Genomic DNA, 17,189 nt, shown 5'->3' on the forward strand with positions numbered 1-17,189 from the left:
GAGAGATGAAGTTGGATCACACTACATGAACAGAAAGAACTCTGTGTTCCCTCTATCTCTCCATGGTTACAACCTTCTCTCTGGCATCCCCAGGGTATCCTTATATGTAATTTACTGAGATTTAGCTGTGAGAGATGACAGCTAAACAATCAGGAATATACAGTACATGGCGTAGGAAGGTCGAGACAGGCTCATGGTGCTCAATGATTATCTCTGGAGTGGGAAGCAAAACTTAATTTCTATTAAAACAGACTTATTACAAAATGTAAATATAGTTACTGTTGTTTAATGTCAAATTGTTACCTCTCCTATATGACTGATTAGTGGGAATGTGTATGCAATAAGGTTTTCACATTTCTGTAATGCTTTTGTAGGGCAGTAAAATTATAGCCTGAGCACTGACAAAGCACTAGAGCCATCAGCCATTGTTCAGTTTATTGTGCTTCCATGAATGGATCATCCTCCTCCCATATTTAGCTGTCAGATTAACACATACACAATAAAATAGACAATTCATGGATCTAACATTCCTTTATTGTATTAAATAAGACAAACCGTACAGTTATATCCATTTCTTCCTTTCGCCATTTATGTTTTTGATATATTTAAGTATCAGATTACAAGCAAGGCAATTTTTGTCTCATCAGAAACTCTTACAGTAATTATATGAATCAGTGCATGAAGTTGGTGATATTTTTATGAACCAATAGAAATTAAAATAAACCTGCCTACAAAAATTGACCAATTTAAAAAAAAAATTGGGATACGGCCTCCATAGACGAAACTTCTTAAAATCATTTGTGGATCTCTTACAATATGGCTGAATAATCAGCCAGTGGAAATGAATGTGTGTGTGCCTTATCACAAAAAATAATAATAACGGTAGGTAGAATAAAGGTAGATCCACAATGTAAGCCAAGGAAGCATGCAGAATTGTGTGACTCGTGCTGTCACATGGGTACAAATGTGAAAATGGCCATAACTCCTTAAATAAATAATCAAATTATTTGAAACTTTGTATGCTCTGTCGTGGCCACAGGTCCATTCAGGCACAATATGAAAATTTGAATTTGCCGAAAAGCACTTAAATGCTTCTTGTACAAAAAATTGATCAAACTTGGTCTTTACATGGTCTGTTTAAAGCTGAGCAAACAAGACATGGAAAATCTTTATTGCACCAGCTAGACCAGTTGGAAATTAGGTACTGACATCATTCTTTTCTTCCGTCTGTTGAGCTTCAAGATCAATGGGGAAATGTTGAAAGCGCTGTTTTCAGTGAAAGACCACAATACATCCTAATTATGGGCTGACATGGAAAGAGCTGGCAATGTCACCTTGCCCAAATTGCTGGCTGCTTTACTCTGAAATGTAACAAAAAGAATAAAGATGTTAAATCCATAGAGCTTGTAATTCACCACATGGAGCATAATGAGAAGTAAGACATTGAGTTCAGCTCAAAGTAGCACCATTTTGAAGAACTGAAGTCATTAGCATTGAGCTGTGGAAGTGAGGCTGGCAAATAGCAGTACCTCTGATGGTGAGTTTGGTGGAGCACTCCGCTCGCCCCAGTTGGTTTTCGGCGATGACTTTGTACTCTCCTGAATCATGGGGCCCGACTCTGAGGATTAGCATGGAGCACACGCCGCAGGTGTTGGTGATGTAGTAGTTGGTGTTGGTGTTGAGGCTGACGTTGTCTCTGTACCATGTGACGTGGGGTGCGGGGTCGCCCTGAACAGCACAGCTCATGTAGCATTCGTAGCCTTGCAGAGCTTCGCGGATCTTCAGCGGGACGAGAAAGGATGGCGATTTCTCAGTGTTGCAGACGTCAGATGAGGGAATGATTACTGTGAACTTCTCTGTATGAAATAACATGAACAGTTTGTGTCATTTGTGCAATTTTACTTTCAGCATTTTTAAAAATTAATTGAGCAGTTTCATCAGTAGATTGCAAAATGTGTGAATTAATCTTATTATATTTAATAATAATTATGACGTTATCACTTAAATATTTATTGCGCAGTATAGCTGAAACTCATCTGCTTTCCTCATACACTCCTGAAGAGAGCAGCTGTTTCACAGTAAAAACATATTAGAGGATACCTAATGCTGACTGGAGGACAGAAATGCTTCTCAGCTGGTCGGCTGTAGGTGCCACTTAGGGAACACTTATGCAATGCTTGCGCTATGAGGAAATATGGCATAACCCTTTAAGGTGTAAGATCAAAAATATGTGATCAGAATGTTCTTAACTGAACAGTCTAATGTAAAACTGGATTTACTGGTTTCACTTTTTCAAAATATGAATTTGAATTAGAAGACACCTACTCTGCAAAGGGCTGAGCCAACCCTTCCCTGATGTGAGTAATCTGATTTTGTTCCATTGATGCGGACTGGCAGTCATAGTTGGATGATGTCACAGCTGAGGGACAGGACAAATGAGGTCGAAGGACCCCCAGCTTGTGCCTGTGGCTTTTGCCTGTGCTGACCTAACCACATATTCCATCATGTAATCATGATATTAATGATGTAATACAACAATATTTTTTTCCCCCTGACAATATTGCTGTATTGTGATGGGGCAACCTAAAGCCTAGTGGTGATTCAAGCCCCAGTGTAGCCAAAATAAGATCAGTGCAGCTGTTAGGCCCTTGTGCAAGGCCCTTAACTCCACATTGCTCCAGGGGGGGATTTGGCCCCTGATTAGTCTAGTCAACTGTAAGTTGCTTTGGAAAAAAGCATCAGGTAAATAACTATAAAAAGGCTTTCTTGAGTGAATGTGCTTTCTTGAGTATCGTTATCAAATGACTTGGCAAACCTCTTGTCTTTTTGTCTCCCCAGACTGGCGATTTGGAAGGCAAAGAGAGACCGATGTCGTTCTTAGCGTAGACTCTGAAGTAGTACTCCTGGCCAGGCACAATGTTGCAGACAGTGAATTTGTTGTTGAAGAGATGGTCGGCGACCATCTCCCAGGCCCGTTTGAATGGGTCACGCTTGGATACCGTGTAGTGGAGCCGGTCGTCCCGTTTCTCATCCGGAGACGGTGTCCAGGACAGAGTCACGGTTCCAGCAACGTTCTGCTTGAGCTCCACAGGTCCTGGCGGTTTGGGTTCATCTGGAACCAGGTCAGAAACACAATCTCTCTCTCACCCCCAATGTGCACTCTCTAAGTCACTGTGAGATTTAAACCTTTAAGGGGACAGGTCTCACACCTGACTCCCAGGTGAAGGGAGGGTGGAAACCAGCAGTTCTTGGTCCTTGAGGACCGTGATTTGAGGAACAGGGTTTAAATGGGACATGACATTACCTGTAACTCTGATCTCGATGCTGAAGGTTTCCTGGCCGACTATATTCTTGACAATGATGGTGTAGATCCCTGTGTCGGAGTATTCTGAAGTGGGAATCAGGAGGCGGGATCCTGTCTCAGTGTTGCTAACGGTTACTCGCTGAGACACGGACATCCCGTCCTTCAGCCAAATTATGTCTGGCATTGGCGAAGCCTTTGGACAAAAACGAAATACTCCAATTTCACTTGCCATTTCACTCACAACATAAACAAATTATGTATTGTTTGTATTGTATTGATTGATTAGCTGGCTATCATTATTAGGCAATAATTACATTTACACTAGTAATGTAGAAAATGAAATGTATTGGTATCACGTAGGGATGTATTTGATTTTTCTACACTACTATTTAAAGTAAGAATTTGCAGGTTTTTAGGACAAGAATTGCCACTACTTGCCTCAAAGTTTATGTTGACTCTCACAGAATTTCCCACTCTGACCACCATGAAAGTCTTCATTTTTGAATCTGTGAATCTTGGCCTCACTGGAAAGAAACCACACGCATCAACACAAACTAACCTGAATGATATCTGATTGTGCCGATGGGTTCTTTTTTACATTATTTGCAATGTTGGTGAAATGCTGCAGTTCCAGTCATTATTGATGAGAGTAGAACATTACATAAAGGGGTCAATTTAAAGGGGCGCACCAGGAGGAGGCATGGCCAGGATGTAGTTGTCCAGTTCTTGGGGCTCCCCCTCTCCCCCGTCATTGGTGGCTATCACCCTGACCCAGTACATGGCCATTGACTTCAGATGCTTTATGGTGTAGCTGGTCATTGTGATGGCATTGGTATTACAGCGAGTCCACTCTTGACTCTCTATTGGTCTGATCTCCACAAAGTATCCTTTGGCTTCATCTTGGACACCCTCTTCTTCGTGAGGCTTGGACCAGGCCAGGCACAGTGTGGTGTAGCTGGAGTCTGTTACTTTTAGGTCCATAACTTTACCAGGAGGTTCTGGAAAGACACAGCAGAGATAGATATAAACTTTATTGTCCACAATGTGGAAAATTGTCTTTGGCTTGACCACAATCAACATGGATTACTTACAAGACAAGCTGTGCTTTGCTGTACAGTGAAAACATGTTATTATTATGTTGTGGAAAAGCCTTTTCAGTAATTGTGTGTACACACAAACAAATGGTTGAAATGATAACACCCCTTTAGTATGACTTACTTTTGGGGTCTCTTGCAATTACAGTTTCTGATGGGGGACTAGGTTCCCCAGCCCCAGATAAGTTTATTGCCGCCACTCTGAACTGGTACTCCATTCCTTCAACAACATCTTCGACAGCACACTTATTCTCTAAGGGGGGAAAAAAAAACTTTAAAAAAAGCAGTTGACTGCCAGACCAATCACTGCACTTGCAGAATCTGGCGGACCAATCACTGCACTTGCAGAAGCCAAGTCAGAAGAATTGTGTCAGATGGATTCTCCGCAGTACTGAAATTAACACTCCGGTTCATACATATGACAACACCATCTGAGAGAGAAGGAATATATTTTTTAAAAGCCATTCATTTCATTAAAGGTAAGTAAGATCCTTAGAATGGCAAAATAGACATTTCAAGATGGAAATAATGGAAGAGCTCAGACCTTTGATGGGCTCTCCAGCTGGGTTCACCAGGCTCCACAGGTTGCTGCCCTTCTTGCGTTTCTCCAGGTTGTAGCCCACAATGGCGGTTCCTCCCGTGTTGGTTGGGGCGACCCATGAGAGGTTAATGCAGTCCTTGAAAGCACTGACCACTTTAGGTGCAGCTGGTGGACCCGGGTATGCTAAAGCACAACAAACACAACACGGCACTGTTACTAAACGTTCCCCTGAAGTAATGAGTAATGCAAAGAGTACATTGAAGTCTGCTTGTCTGTATGTATTCAATTCCCGCCATAATTTGGAATGTACAATTATGTAACTAAATTGTAGCTTAAAAATACAATCAGTAACTTCAGACTTCTAACGGTCAAGAGAGGAATTGCAGCAACAAACATGCTCAAACCACAACACTGTTCATCCCACCCCTTCTCTGTGAACGTGCTGACAGTGAATCTATCAGGCACTGAGGTACAGAACAGTGAGGTACAGCGAGGGTCAATGACCAGCAAACAGTTATAGCAGGAATAAGGCAGTTCGTTGTAAGTGATAGTCCAGGCAAAGGGTCAGATCTCCAGCAAACAGATGTATTGAGGATAATCCAAAGAATAGTCGCAGTCACAGGCAATGGGTTGAAAAAAATTGGGCTAATTAAACAGAAACACAATCCAGAAATGAAAGTCAATAAGCAGAAACAGGTCGAAAGACATAAGACATCAGTCAGACCAAGACATAAGGAATAAGCTAAATTTGATGGTCGGGAACGAAATAGGTAAAATCAGGTATCAATACGAAAATGCTGGAGAATATGGAATAAACACGTAACAGTCTGGCAACTAACTGCACAAACAGAGGGGTTTTTATACACAGGTAACGAGAGGGAATGGGTATCAGGTGGGGAAACAATCAGGAAGTGAAACAGGTAAAACGAATGAATGAGGTCTGCACGGAGGTAACAAAAACACAAAAACGCTAACAACATAGGCAGAATACAGAACATGAAAAATACAAAACCTAACAGAAACGCCATTGGCTGTGGCAATTAGAACCAATTTTCCACCAATGAGCTTGAATTATTGAACAGCTATGCAATGTTTTGGTAGAGAGTGAATTTAAGGACTATAAAAACAGGCAGAGGGTGATTTGACATGTCAGTGAGCCTTTTTCAATGATAGGAAGGGATTTACATTGAATATTGAATATTTACATTTTATATTGAGTGCATATTTATCTCTGTACTCTGAATTATTAATTTGAGCACATAGTCTACTTACTGTACCAGATGAATTAAAATTCATTTGATAAATGAGGCATGAGGGAACTAAATATATTTGCCTATGTTCACCAAAGCAACTGACCTGCAGCAAAGTTCTGGAAAAATGTAGGATGAATGCTGTTTAAGGCTGTGATGTCCAATGCGATGTCCAATCAAGGAGGGCTGAGAGTATGCAGATTTTCATTCCAACCATACTACACCAGTTGATTTCAGTAACACACCATAAGAAGGGAGCTAATTAGTGAAATCGGGAGGTGGTTATAATGTTGTTGGTTGGAATGAAAGCTTGCATACTCCCTCCATGGCATAAGATTGGGCACCCCTAGTAAGGAAAATGGGACTGACTGACCAGAGACTCCTTACCCTTAGTGCCAGCCATGATGTCTTCAGTCTCCAATGGCTGGCTATCGCCCTCTGCTGTAACCGCTCTGATACGGTAGCAGTACCTTCTCCCATGTTCCACATCCGTGTCTCTGTAGCTGGGAGGGTCTTTGGGGACAATCCCTATCTTCTTCCAGGTGTTGCGCCCCACCTGCTGATGCTCCAGGCTGTAATTAGTCACTGGAGAACCGCCATCGTCCTTCGGGGGTCTCCACTTGAACTCGATGCAGTTGGCAGAGTTTTCCAGCACATCCACTGGACCTTGTGGTGGTGTTGGTTTGTCTGGCCACAAACGGTGTTGTATTTACACAGTCAGTTCACACGCCAAGCCATAAACTATAGACCACAATACAGTTCCTCGTAAAGGTTGTCAATATGTGTTTAATATATGTATGAGCCAATGGGTCAATTTGCGGGTAATCTACACCCAACTTGAAAAACTGTATTTTTGCTATCTGTAAATGATACGAACACCCAGATCACGATATGTATAGATTGGAAATTAAGATTTTTTTACAAAATGTAAATTAGTATCTTTCCTTTGATTTCCTTGGTTTGAAGCATCACGCATAACACCATTCATGAAAAGGCACAGCTGATTTCATATCACTACGCTACCAACTTTTATATACAAACCATTATTCTTACCCAAGACAATAAGTCTAGATTTAGCCTCAATGGTTCCAAACTCATTCTTGATCTTGATCTTGACCTCTCCACTGTCTTTGCGCTGGCACTTGCTGAGAAGTAGACGACTCTGCTGGTCCGTTATCTCACGCTTTACGTTTAAACCATCCAGCTGCTCCTCATCATCCTTGTACCACTGCACTTTCATTGGGTCGCGACCCACAAAAGTCATCTTGAAGGTTGCCTTCTCACCAGCTCTCACAACAACAGGCTTTGAGAATTCAGCCAGGGCATCTGCGTCGAGTTTGGGTGGGTCTACAATGTTCAGAACCAAACTATGATTATTGTCAGATATTGTCCATATTAACCCTTTCAGTCCCAAGCCCAATATGAATTGGCTCCAACAAAATCCCAAGTGTTCGCTTCGGTTGAGAACATTAAAACATTTAAAACATTTGTTAGGGTTTTAATTGGGGCCAAATAAATACTATAGAAGTCAGTTTGATTGTTTGATAATGTAGAAGGTTGACGCAGCTTAAAATCAGTTGATAACTTATTCAATTACCTTTATTCACTTCCCCCCAAAACCAGGCATACATTTGAAGTCAAGACATTGTCATGTGAGTTACTCGAACCTTGAACAATGAGCATCGCTTCTGTTTTGCGCCCGTCGACCTCAAGTCGGTATTTCCCTGCGTGGTCATTCTGGCAGTTACTGATTAGCAGCTTGTGGTGGGCTCCGTCTTTCTTTATTGTGAGTCCATCTTTAGAGGACAGCTAATGACAACAAAAAGGAACGGTGAAGGTCTTTCAGACTATAGGGTTTCAACTCAGCAACAGTGTCCTCTGTTCTTACTGGGAGAAATGTGACATTCTGCTGTAATAGTCATCGCATCTTTCCAGTTTGGGCAAGTGAGATATAGGCAGGCGTCCCACCCATGCAAAAATGATGTGACCTTGGGGGATTCCCCCAGACTTTTTGGTTCATCAAATTGCAACTATTTGTCAGTTCGCAACAGGATAAGGCAGATTTGTAAACTTCACTTCGGCCTGTGGTGTAGATGGCTGATTTGCAGGAGATTTCTGCCCACTCCCGGGGTATCAGGGAGCTGGTCACACATTTTTACAGAGGTGGGATGCCTGTGCAGCCTACTGTTTTTTCTTTGGTAATATGATGGCTGATAGATGGCTGATAGTGAACACATACCAGCTTTCCGTCCTTGTACCAGGTACCAGTGCAGTTCTCAGTGCTGAGCTCACAGACCAGCTCCACTGACTGGCCCTTAAGGGTGGTGGTGTCTTCTAACCCGCTGACGAAATGAGCCCTAGGAGCTGATAGGCAACACCGGCAGAGTTGTACAACAATGGCATATGATCCCCAACATTTTAATACATGCATTCCCCTGTAGAAGCCCATACAGCAGGATCCTAGGTAATTAGTGCTCCTGATTGACCAGACTGTCTTCACACCTGACTTTCAGGAAAAGGGAGGGTGGAAAACCAGCAGTTCTCAGCCCTCAAGGACTGTGATTAGCTGATCCCTGCCATACAGGGAAGTTATTCCAATCAGAATTTTTTTTCAACTCAATGCCCGTCCTCACCACCTACTCCACTCAGCTCCTTGTTCAAAAAATAGTCCTGTCCCACCTGGACTACTGCAATTCTCTGCTGGCTGGCCTTCCAGCATCCGCCACCAGACGCCTGCAACTGATCCAGAACACCGCAGCCCCTCTGGTATTCAATGTGCTCAGACATTCACATGTCACCCCCCTGCTCAGCAACTGCCACTGTCTGCCTGTTATGGCTCGCATCAAATTTGAAGTCAAGACATTGTCATGTGAGGTACTCAAACCTTGAACAGTGAGCATCGCTTCTGTTTTGCGCCCGTCGACCTCAAGTCGATATTTCCCTGCGTGGTCATCCTGGCAGTTACTGATTAGCAGCTTGTGGTGGGCTCCGTCTTTCTTTATTGTGACTCCATCTTTAGAGGACAGCTAATGACAACAAAAAGGAATGGTGAAGGTCTTTCAGACTATTGGGTTTCAACTCAGCAACAGTGTCCTCTGTTCTTACTGGGAGAAATGTGACATTCTGCTGTAATAGTCATCGCATCTTTCCAGTTTGAGCAAGTGAGATATAGGCAGGCGTCCCACCCATGCAAAAATGATGTGACCTTGGGGGATTCCCCCAGACTTTTTGGTTCATTAAATTGCAACTATTTGTCAGTTCGCAACAGGATAAGGCAGATTTGTAAACTTCACTTCGGCCTGTGGTGTAGATGGCTGATTTGCAGGAGATTTCTGCCCACTCCCGGGGTATCAGGGAGCTGGTCACACATTTTTGGAGAGGTGGGATTCCTGAGCAGCCTAATGTTTTTATTTTGGTAATATGATGGCTGATAGATGGCTGATAGTGAACACATACCAGCTTTCCGTCCTTGTACCAGGTACCAGTGCAGTTCTCAGTGCTGAGCTCACAGACCAGCTCCACTGACTGGCCCTTAAGGGTGGTGGTGTCTTCTAACCCGCTGACGAAATGAGCCCTAGGAGCTGATAGGCAACACCGGCAGAGTTAATGGCATATGATCCCCAACATTTTAATACATGCATTCCCCTGTAGAAGCCCATACAGCAGGATCCTAGGTAATTAGTGCTCCTGATTGACCAGACTGTCTTCACACCTGACTTTCAGGAAAAGGGAGGGTGGAAAACCAGCAGTTCTCAGCACTCGAGGACCGTGATTTGCTGATTCCTGCCATACAGGAAAGTTATTCCAATCAGAATATTATTATTTTTTTAAACTAAATGCCCTTCCTCACCACCTACACCACTCAGCTCCTTGTTCAAGCAATGGTCCTGTCCCGCCTGGACTACTGCAATTCTCTGCTGGCTGGCCTTCCAGCATCCGCCACCAGACCCCTACAACTGATCCAGAACACCGCAGCCCCTCTGGTATTCAATGTGCCCAGACATTCACATGTCACCCCCCTGCTCAGCAACTGCCACTGTCTGCCTGTTATGGCTCGCATCAAATGCTCGCATCAAATTTGAAGTCAAGACATTGTCATGTGAGGTACTCAAACCTTGAACAGTGAGCATCGCTTCTGTTTTGCACCCGTCGACCTCAAGTCGATATTTCCCTGCGTGGTCATCCTGGCAGTTACTGATTAGCAGCTTGTGGTGGGCTCCGTCTTTCTTTATTGTGACTCCATCTTTAGAGGACAGCTAATGACAACAAAAAGGAACGGTAAAGGTCTTTCAGACTATTGGGTTTCAACTCAGCAACAGTGTCCTCTGTTCTTACTGGGAGAAATGTGACATTCTGCTGTAATAGTCATCGCATCTTTCCAGTTTGGGCAAGTGAGATATAGGCAGGCGTCCCACCCATGCAAAAATGATGTGACCTTGGGGGATTCCCCCAGACTTTTTGGTTAATTAAATTGCAACTATTTGTCAGTTCGCAACAGGATAAGGCAGATTTATAAACTTCACTTCGGCCTGTGGTGTAGATGGCTGATTTGCAGGAGATTTCTGCCCACTCCCGGGGTATCAGGGAGCTGGTCACACATTTTTGGAGAGGTGGGATTCCTGAGCAGCCTACTGTTTTTATTTTGGTAATATGATGGCTGATAGATGGCTGATAGTGAACACATACCAGCTTTCCGTCCTTGTACCAGGTACCAGTGAAGTTCTCAGTGCTGAGCTCACAGACCAGCTCCACTGACTGGCCCTTAAGGGTGGTGGTGTCTTCTAACCCGCTGACGAAATGAGCCCTAGGAGCTGATAGGCAACACCGGCAGAGTTAATGGCATATGATCCCCAACATTTTAATACATGCATTCCCCTGTAGAAGCCCATACAGCAGGATCCTAGGTAATTAGTGCTCCTGATTGACCAGACTGTCTTCACACCTGACTTTCAGGAAAAGGGAGGGTGGAAAACCAGCAGTTCTCAGCACTCGAGGACCGTGATTTGCTGATTCCTGCCATACAGGGAAGTTATTCCAATCAGAATATTATTTTTTTTTTTAAACTAAATGCCCTTCCTCACCACCTACTCCACTCAGCTCCTTGTTCAAGCAATGGTCCTGTCCCACCTGGACTACTGCAATTCTCTGCTGGCTGGCCTTACAGCATCCGCCACCAGACGCCTGCAACTGATCCAGAACACCGCAGCCCCTCTGGTATTCAATGTGCCCAGACATTCACATGTCACCCCCCCCGCTCAGCAACTGCCACTGTCTGCCTGTTATGGCTCGCATCAAATTTAAAACTTTGGTGCTCGCGTACCAGGCAGTTAAGGGATCAGCCCCTGTATATATTCAATAATATATATAAATATTATTGTACTGTATTAGATATAGTATTGTTGTACTTGGGGTATTCTAGCTGCCAAATGTGGTATGCTAGTTCATAAGTTGATGTGTTCTTCAAGGGTTTCAAATGTGTCTGTATTGTCACGCTAGAACTAGAACTGTACTGTCCTCTAGGGACCTCTTCGCACTTGTCCCTTTGTTCGATCTGCGCTTCGTTGTACGTCGCTCTAGAGTGTCTGCTAAATGCCTTGTAAAGTAATGTAATGTAATGATGATAGAGTGTAAGCATTTAAAATGAAGTTAAGCAATTCATTCAATTTGCTGTAGCTATAAACAGAAAGTGTAATAATTACATTACATTATTGGCATTTGGCAGATGCTCTTATCCAGACCGACGTACAGTTGATTAGACTAAGCATGAGACAATCCTCCCCTGGAGCAATGCAGGGTTAAGGGCCTTGCTCAAGGGCCCAACAGCGGTGCGGATGTTATTGTGGCTACACCGGGATTAGAACCACCGACCTTGCGTGTCCCAGTCACTTACCTTAACCACTACGCTACAGGCCGCCCTATATGATTATCCTATCAATCCTTATAATTATACAGCCTAGCTCACCTCCAGTGATATTGCACCCATGCACCCATCCCAAAAGCACCCTGTGTGACTGCTTACATATGATCATATCTGCATCCAGTGGGCCATTGCTAGTCCCCCCCAATCCGTCACCCTCTGTGGCATCCAGCCCTGACCCATTCATGAGATCCGATCTTTCCCCGGCCCCTCCGTCTCCACTGCCCGTGTTGACCTCAGGGGCCACAGCCACAGGCTCAGGGGCCACAGTCACAGCCACAGGCTCCTTTCTGACTGGCTGCTCTGGAACTTTCTCCACCAGCCCGGATCCGCCTCCTACGGCACACGTGGTCTTCCGGGCTTTCTTTTTCCCACGCATACGTGGGTCGTTGTCAGCTGGGAAAAAAAGCAGAGAGAGAGAGTGAGAGGGATAAATTATTGCCTTTCTTCACCATGTCACTCTTCCTGAGTAGAGCCTGACCAAATTCACAGCCGTGAAAATGGTGTCAGACACTGTGAAATCGGTTTCTTCCCTTGAAATTTGGCTTCTCACCTGTAACTGATCATTTGCAAACTTGGTGAATTAAAGCTTAGAAAATTTAAATTGATCAAACATTTCTGTGAATTTGATAGAGCCAGAGTAAAAGCCTGAGTGTGATGAGTCTGAGGTGCTGTATTATCTTACACATGGACCTTCACTCTGAGAATTTGTCTTATAAAGACAATGTATAAACTCTGCAAGGCTGAAGATCTGTCCCAGTTTATGTAACATGTTTCTTTTTTAGTGCTTTATTTCCTAAAAATAACAACACAATGGAAGGATAAATGGGTGAAAGTTGTAGTTGTCTTACCTTCCACTATGAGCCAGGCACTGCAGGACTTAATGCCAGCCACGGCCGCATAGATTCCCTTGTCCACCTGCATGCAGTCCTTCACCACCAGCCTGTGGGTCAGCTTGTCCTCGGACACGGTGATGTCAAACTTTTCCCCTTGTTCCAGGGGCTTGTTCTTGCCCATCCATAAGATCTTTGGGAAGGGGTGAGAGAGGACGCACTCGAAGGCCGCATCCTCTCTCTCTTTCGCCTTCACCTCCTGTATTTTGACGATGAACTCGACGGGGATAACTGAAAGACAGACATTGTGTGTTATTGCTGTGGCGCACGTGTGAAGCCTTTGTTTTTAGGTAGACAGGAAATATTCATTTTGAAGTTCCACATATTTGTATGGATGGCATCAATGGTCAAGAGGTATCCAAAATGGGTGTGTCTCAAGGTTTAGTAGTGTAGTGGCAACCTTGCAATACCTCACCCATTTAGTAAAAAATGTACTGTTGAAGCTTAGTGAAATATCATAAAGATTTAATTAGCAGGAGACTTAATAATGCTCTTTTACATTACTTAAGAGTTTGTATAGTAGAGCAGTAGAGAAGGGGTCTGTTCCATAAAACAGGGTTAGTGCACACTGCACAATGTAAAACACAGAACAGCTCCATCTTTCAGTTTGGGTGGGTTCCAGGTTTTATAGTTATCTGGCTAAGTCAATAATCCTGCTTTGTGGAACAGGCCCCTGCTTTCAGCCCTGTAAGCCACTGTTCCTAAGGTTATGATTATGATGCTGATTATTATTATTCCAGAGCTGAGATGTTGTGTTGTAAAACCAGCTAATTTTACGCTGCATTGCGACCAGCAGAAGCACCATTTTGTTTAGCAAAGTTACCTGCAGAAGGTTTCTGAAAACCTGTGGATAAATCTATGTAAATTATAAGTTATTCAATTCTATATGGCAGTGGTTGTTCTTGTGCAAAATTACTCTTGAAGTCAGTAGAGAAGACGGTGGCATCCTCAACTAAAACTTGGTACAACCCAGCATCGTTTTGGGTAAGGTCCCTGATGCTGAACACGTATTTCCTGCCCATCTTCTTCAGGTGGTGCTTGGAATCTTTGTCACTGCTAAGAGGAACCAATTCCCCATCCTGTCAAATAAAAACCGCCATTAAAAAACATCCATTCTTAAACAGTGATGTTGGACTGTATGCCATGCATTCTTGCTCTCGACTAAATAGAAAGAACTTCTCACCTTGTAGAGGAAAACTTGATGGTGAGGGCTCTTTAGATCCATGGAAAATTCAAACTCTGCTAAACCGTTTGGTTTAATCTCAATATGTTTCAGCTTGGAAAGGTTCTCGATAAACTGGAGAGGTAGAGAGACCCAGGAAAAGAAAATAAAATGAGAGAGAAGGCAAACTGACAAATGGATGATTAGAAACAATACAGGAGAGGAAATCTGGATTGAAGTCCGGTCCACTAGAACACCTGCAGGTCTGACTACATCTGCTTGATAGATAGATCAGTTAGAGTGCTGTTAACCTGACCTTGAGGATGATAAACTTGAAGGTGGATCAGTAAAAAGAGCTGTTCTGGGTTTTACTCAGTGAAGTTAACCCAGCTAACTCAGTAATCCTGCTTCATGATACAGGCCCAGACTCAGTGGTCACCAACCCTGTTCCTGGAGATCTACCGTCCTATAGGTTTTCATTGCGATCCTCATTTGGAATACCTGATTCTACTAATTGGCGGCTCAACAGGATGTTGAAGGAGGTGTACTGTGTTAGGGTTGGAGTGAAAACCAACAGGATGGTAGAGCTCCAGGAACAGGGTTGGGCAGCCCTGCTCTAGCTATTAAATGAGGTGTGCTTTGTTAGGGTTGGAGTGAAAACCTACAGGACAGTAGATCTCCAGGGACCCCAGGAGTCATAGTCATTTGGCAGATGTTTTTAATCCAAAGGAATTTAGAACCTCTCTTCCACAGGTTATAGCATCAAATCCATAACTCGTAAAATACGAATGAAGGGCTGTTCTAAACAAACAAGTCAAGTGCAATTTTCTTTTTTTTAGGGTTAGACAAGAGGGATATCAGAAGGGGGGGAGGAAATCAGGAGGGAGGACTAAGGTATAGTTTGAAAGTATACCTGGACCTGAATTAATGATAGAAAGTGTAATTGTGAGATTATCATTATGATGATTAATAAAAGTACACTACATACCTCTGCTTGCTCTTTTTCTCTCTCTTTTTTTATCTGATTTAGTTTTGTCAACATCCAGCGGAAGTCTGTGACACCAAACTCAAAACAGATGCGTTCATAGTCTTTTTTTTCTGAACTCAGTAAAATCTCCCAGAATTTTGGGTCTATTTCCCCTTCCTTCTTCGGCTCTGCTTTAGATTTTATAGCCCTTGAGAAAGAACATTAACGATAAAAAAAGCACAAAAAAACCTTTCAAGCCACCACAAGAAATCGAATGCAGAATTGAGCACTTTTCAGAAGTGCTCATGGTTAAGTGTCCATCATTACTGTATTGTTGAAAAAGCATATGAGCACATCAGTGCATTGTATATGGTCTGACATTTCCACATTGTTCGTTGAGTGTATTTATTTGTCTGGTTAATGACCCTGTCTTACCTAGTCTTCAGCAGTTTTCTGAACTTTGCTGGATCCTCTGCTTTAGGAGCTTAAAGGGTAAAACAGAAGGCACTGGTATTCATCATAGAAGGGCACTGTATTCATAAAGATCAACATGTAATGTTTACAGTATTTAAAGCTATTTGTACTGTATTTTTGTGATACTGTATGTACTGTGTGCCATTTCCAGTAGTATATATCATCTGAAGGGGATTGGTTGTTATAAAAATAAGAATAATAAAGAACAATAATTCAATTTGTGGTAACATGACATGAAAACATACCTTCTGTTTTATTTATCTCGAAGGCAACTGGAAGAGAGAAATTATGTTTTTAAAAAAAAACCTTTTTAACACCTTGTGGATTCTACATTTACATTAAATGCAAGAGTGCCACCTGCTGGCCACATATGGAATATATATGCAGTGCTGTTTAATGAACCCAAAACCATATGTTGTCGTTTCTTACCTTTAATAACATTCAGTCTGGCAGTGCAGATTGCTCTTCCAAACTCATTGGTTGCAAAGCATTTGTAGGTATCTTCTTGGTCTGGTGATACACTGGGTATCTGTTAAAAGATCGTACCTTTTGTACCTTTAAGCATAATCATCTCTAGTTGAGCACATTGCTGTATATGTCTGTTTTATATGTGTACTTAAAGAATGGAGCTGGCACTTCTAGATGTTCTTCTACATCCAATAACCCCTGGAATGTGCATTGGGAGTTATATTATATTATTATTATTATTATATTATTATATTCACATTGTTCATAGCGCATAATAAACTGCTGCCAATCGACACACACACAGTGTAAAATGTCCAGTGTTAATTCAGCTCTAACAGAGTATATATGAGGGCAATAGCGGTGCAATATTAGAGCTGATTTAACACTAAACATTTTACTAAACATTTGCAGATAAATATTCTTGTGAAAGGAAAGGTTCTCACCTGTATGGTGTATTCATCATCCGTTTCATTGTAGAAATTCTGGTATTTTTCTGGGTCTGACATGTCTCCCGTGTTTCTTGTCCATATTACAGTTGGTTTAGGATCTCCACTGACCACCGCTTTGAAAATGGCTAGTTTACCTGTGAGGTTCACAAACATGAAACTTCCTTTATTGCTTAAGGTATCGCCAGGGGCTTTACTTCTTTCACAGATTCGCAGATTGTCCCTACGAATGTGCGTCTCTCTTTAAGGAGGTGTAGGGAATTATACTGGGGAAGGTGCTCTCTGATACATATTAGCTACATACAAGTGAATGTAAAGTAGCCATGGTAACCAGTAACTCACTATACAAGTTTTCTTTCTGGCTTTAGAAGTGTGTGATAAGTGTGACATTTATCTACAGATCTGTGGACTTGATACAAGCTGTTATTCAAAATGAAATAAACGTATCAAAGAATTGCTTTCACAACTGATAAGCAGGATGGTGTATTCTGTACCTCATGTTCTGAAGTTGCAATGGGGATTAGAAAACCATACCTTCCTGAATAGTCAAGGCGATGGGTTTGCGGATGAAATCTGGACTGCTTTTTCCTTCTGGAAGTTCCTCCACATACTGTGTGATCATGACACCCGGGACTTTGGACTTCTTTTTTATTGCCACTGCTAAAATCAACAT

General features: G+C 42.7%; 1 protein-coding gene across 1 annotated transcript; it reads right to left on the bottom strand.

Moving 5' to 3' along the window:
* Positions 1 to 1,356: 1,356 nt before the first annotated feature.
* Positions 1,357 to 17,189, bottom strand: LOC133109382 (immunoglobulin-like and fibronectin type III domain-containing protein 1). The gene is made up of 25 exons (XM_061218706.1): positions 17,051 to 17,189; positions 16,514 to 16,653; positions 16,005 to 16,131; positions 15,564 to 15,612; positions 15,150 to 15,336; positions 14,183 to 14,296; positions 13,916 to 14,078; positions 12,958 to 13,230; positions 12,209 to 12,502; positions 10,876 to 11,000; positions 10,304 to 10,445; positions 9,646 to 9,770; positions 9,074 to 9,215; positions 8,429 to 8,553; positions 7,857 to 7,998; positions 7,243 to 7,536; positions 6,577 to 6,876; positions 4,943 to 5,122; positions 4,523 to 4,651; positions 3,994 to 4,302; positions 3,743 to 3,828; positions 3,305 to 3,497; positions 2,816 to 3,112; positions 1,530 to 1,856; positions 1,357 to 1,361 (listed from the first exon to the last, which is right to left on the bottom strand). Exons 1-25 carry the CDS (start codon positions 17,187 to 17,189, stop codon positions 1,357 to 1,359), a joined length of 4,407 nt encoding a protein of 1,468 aa, XP_061074690.1.

This window comes from Conger conger, chromosome 14 (assembly GCF_963514075.1).
Source record: "Conger conger chromosome 14, fConCon1.1, whole genome shotgun sequence".
NCBI lineage: Eukaryota > Metazoa > Chordata > Actinopteri > Anguilliformes > Congridae > Conger > Conger conger.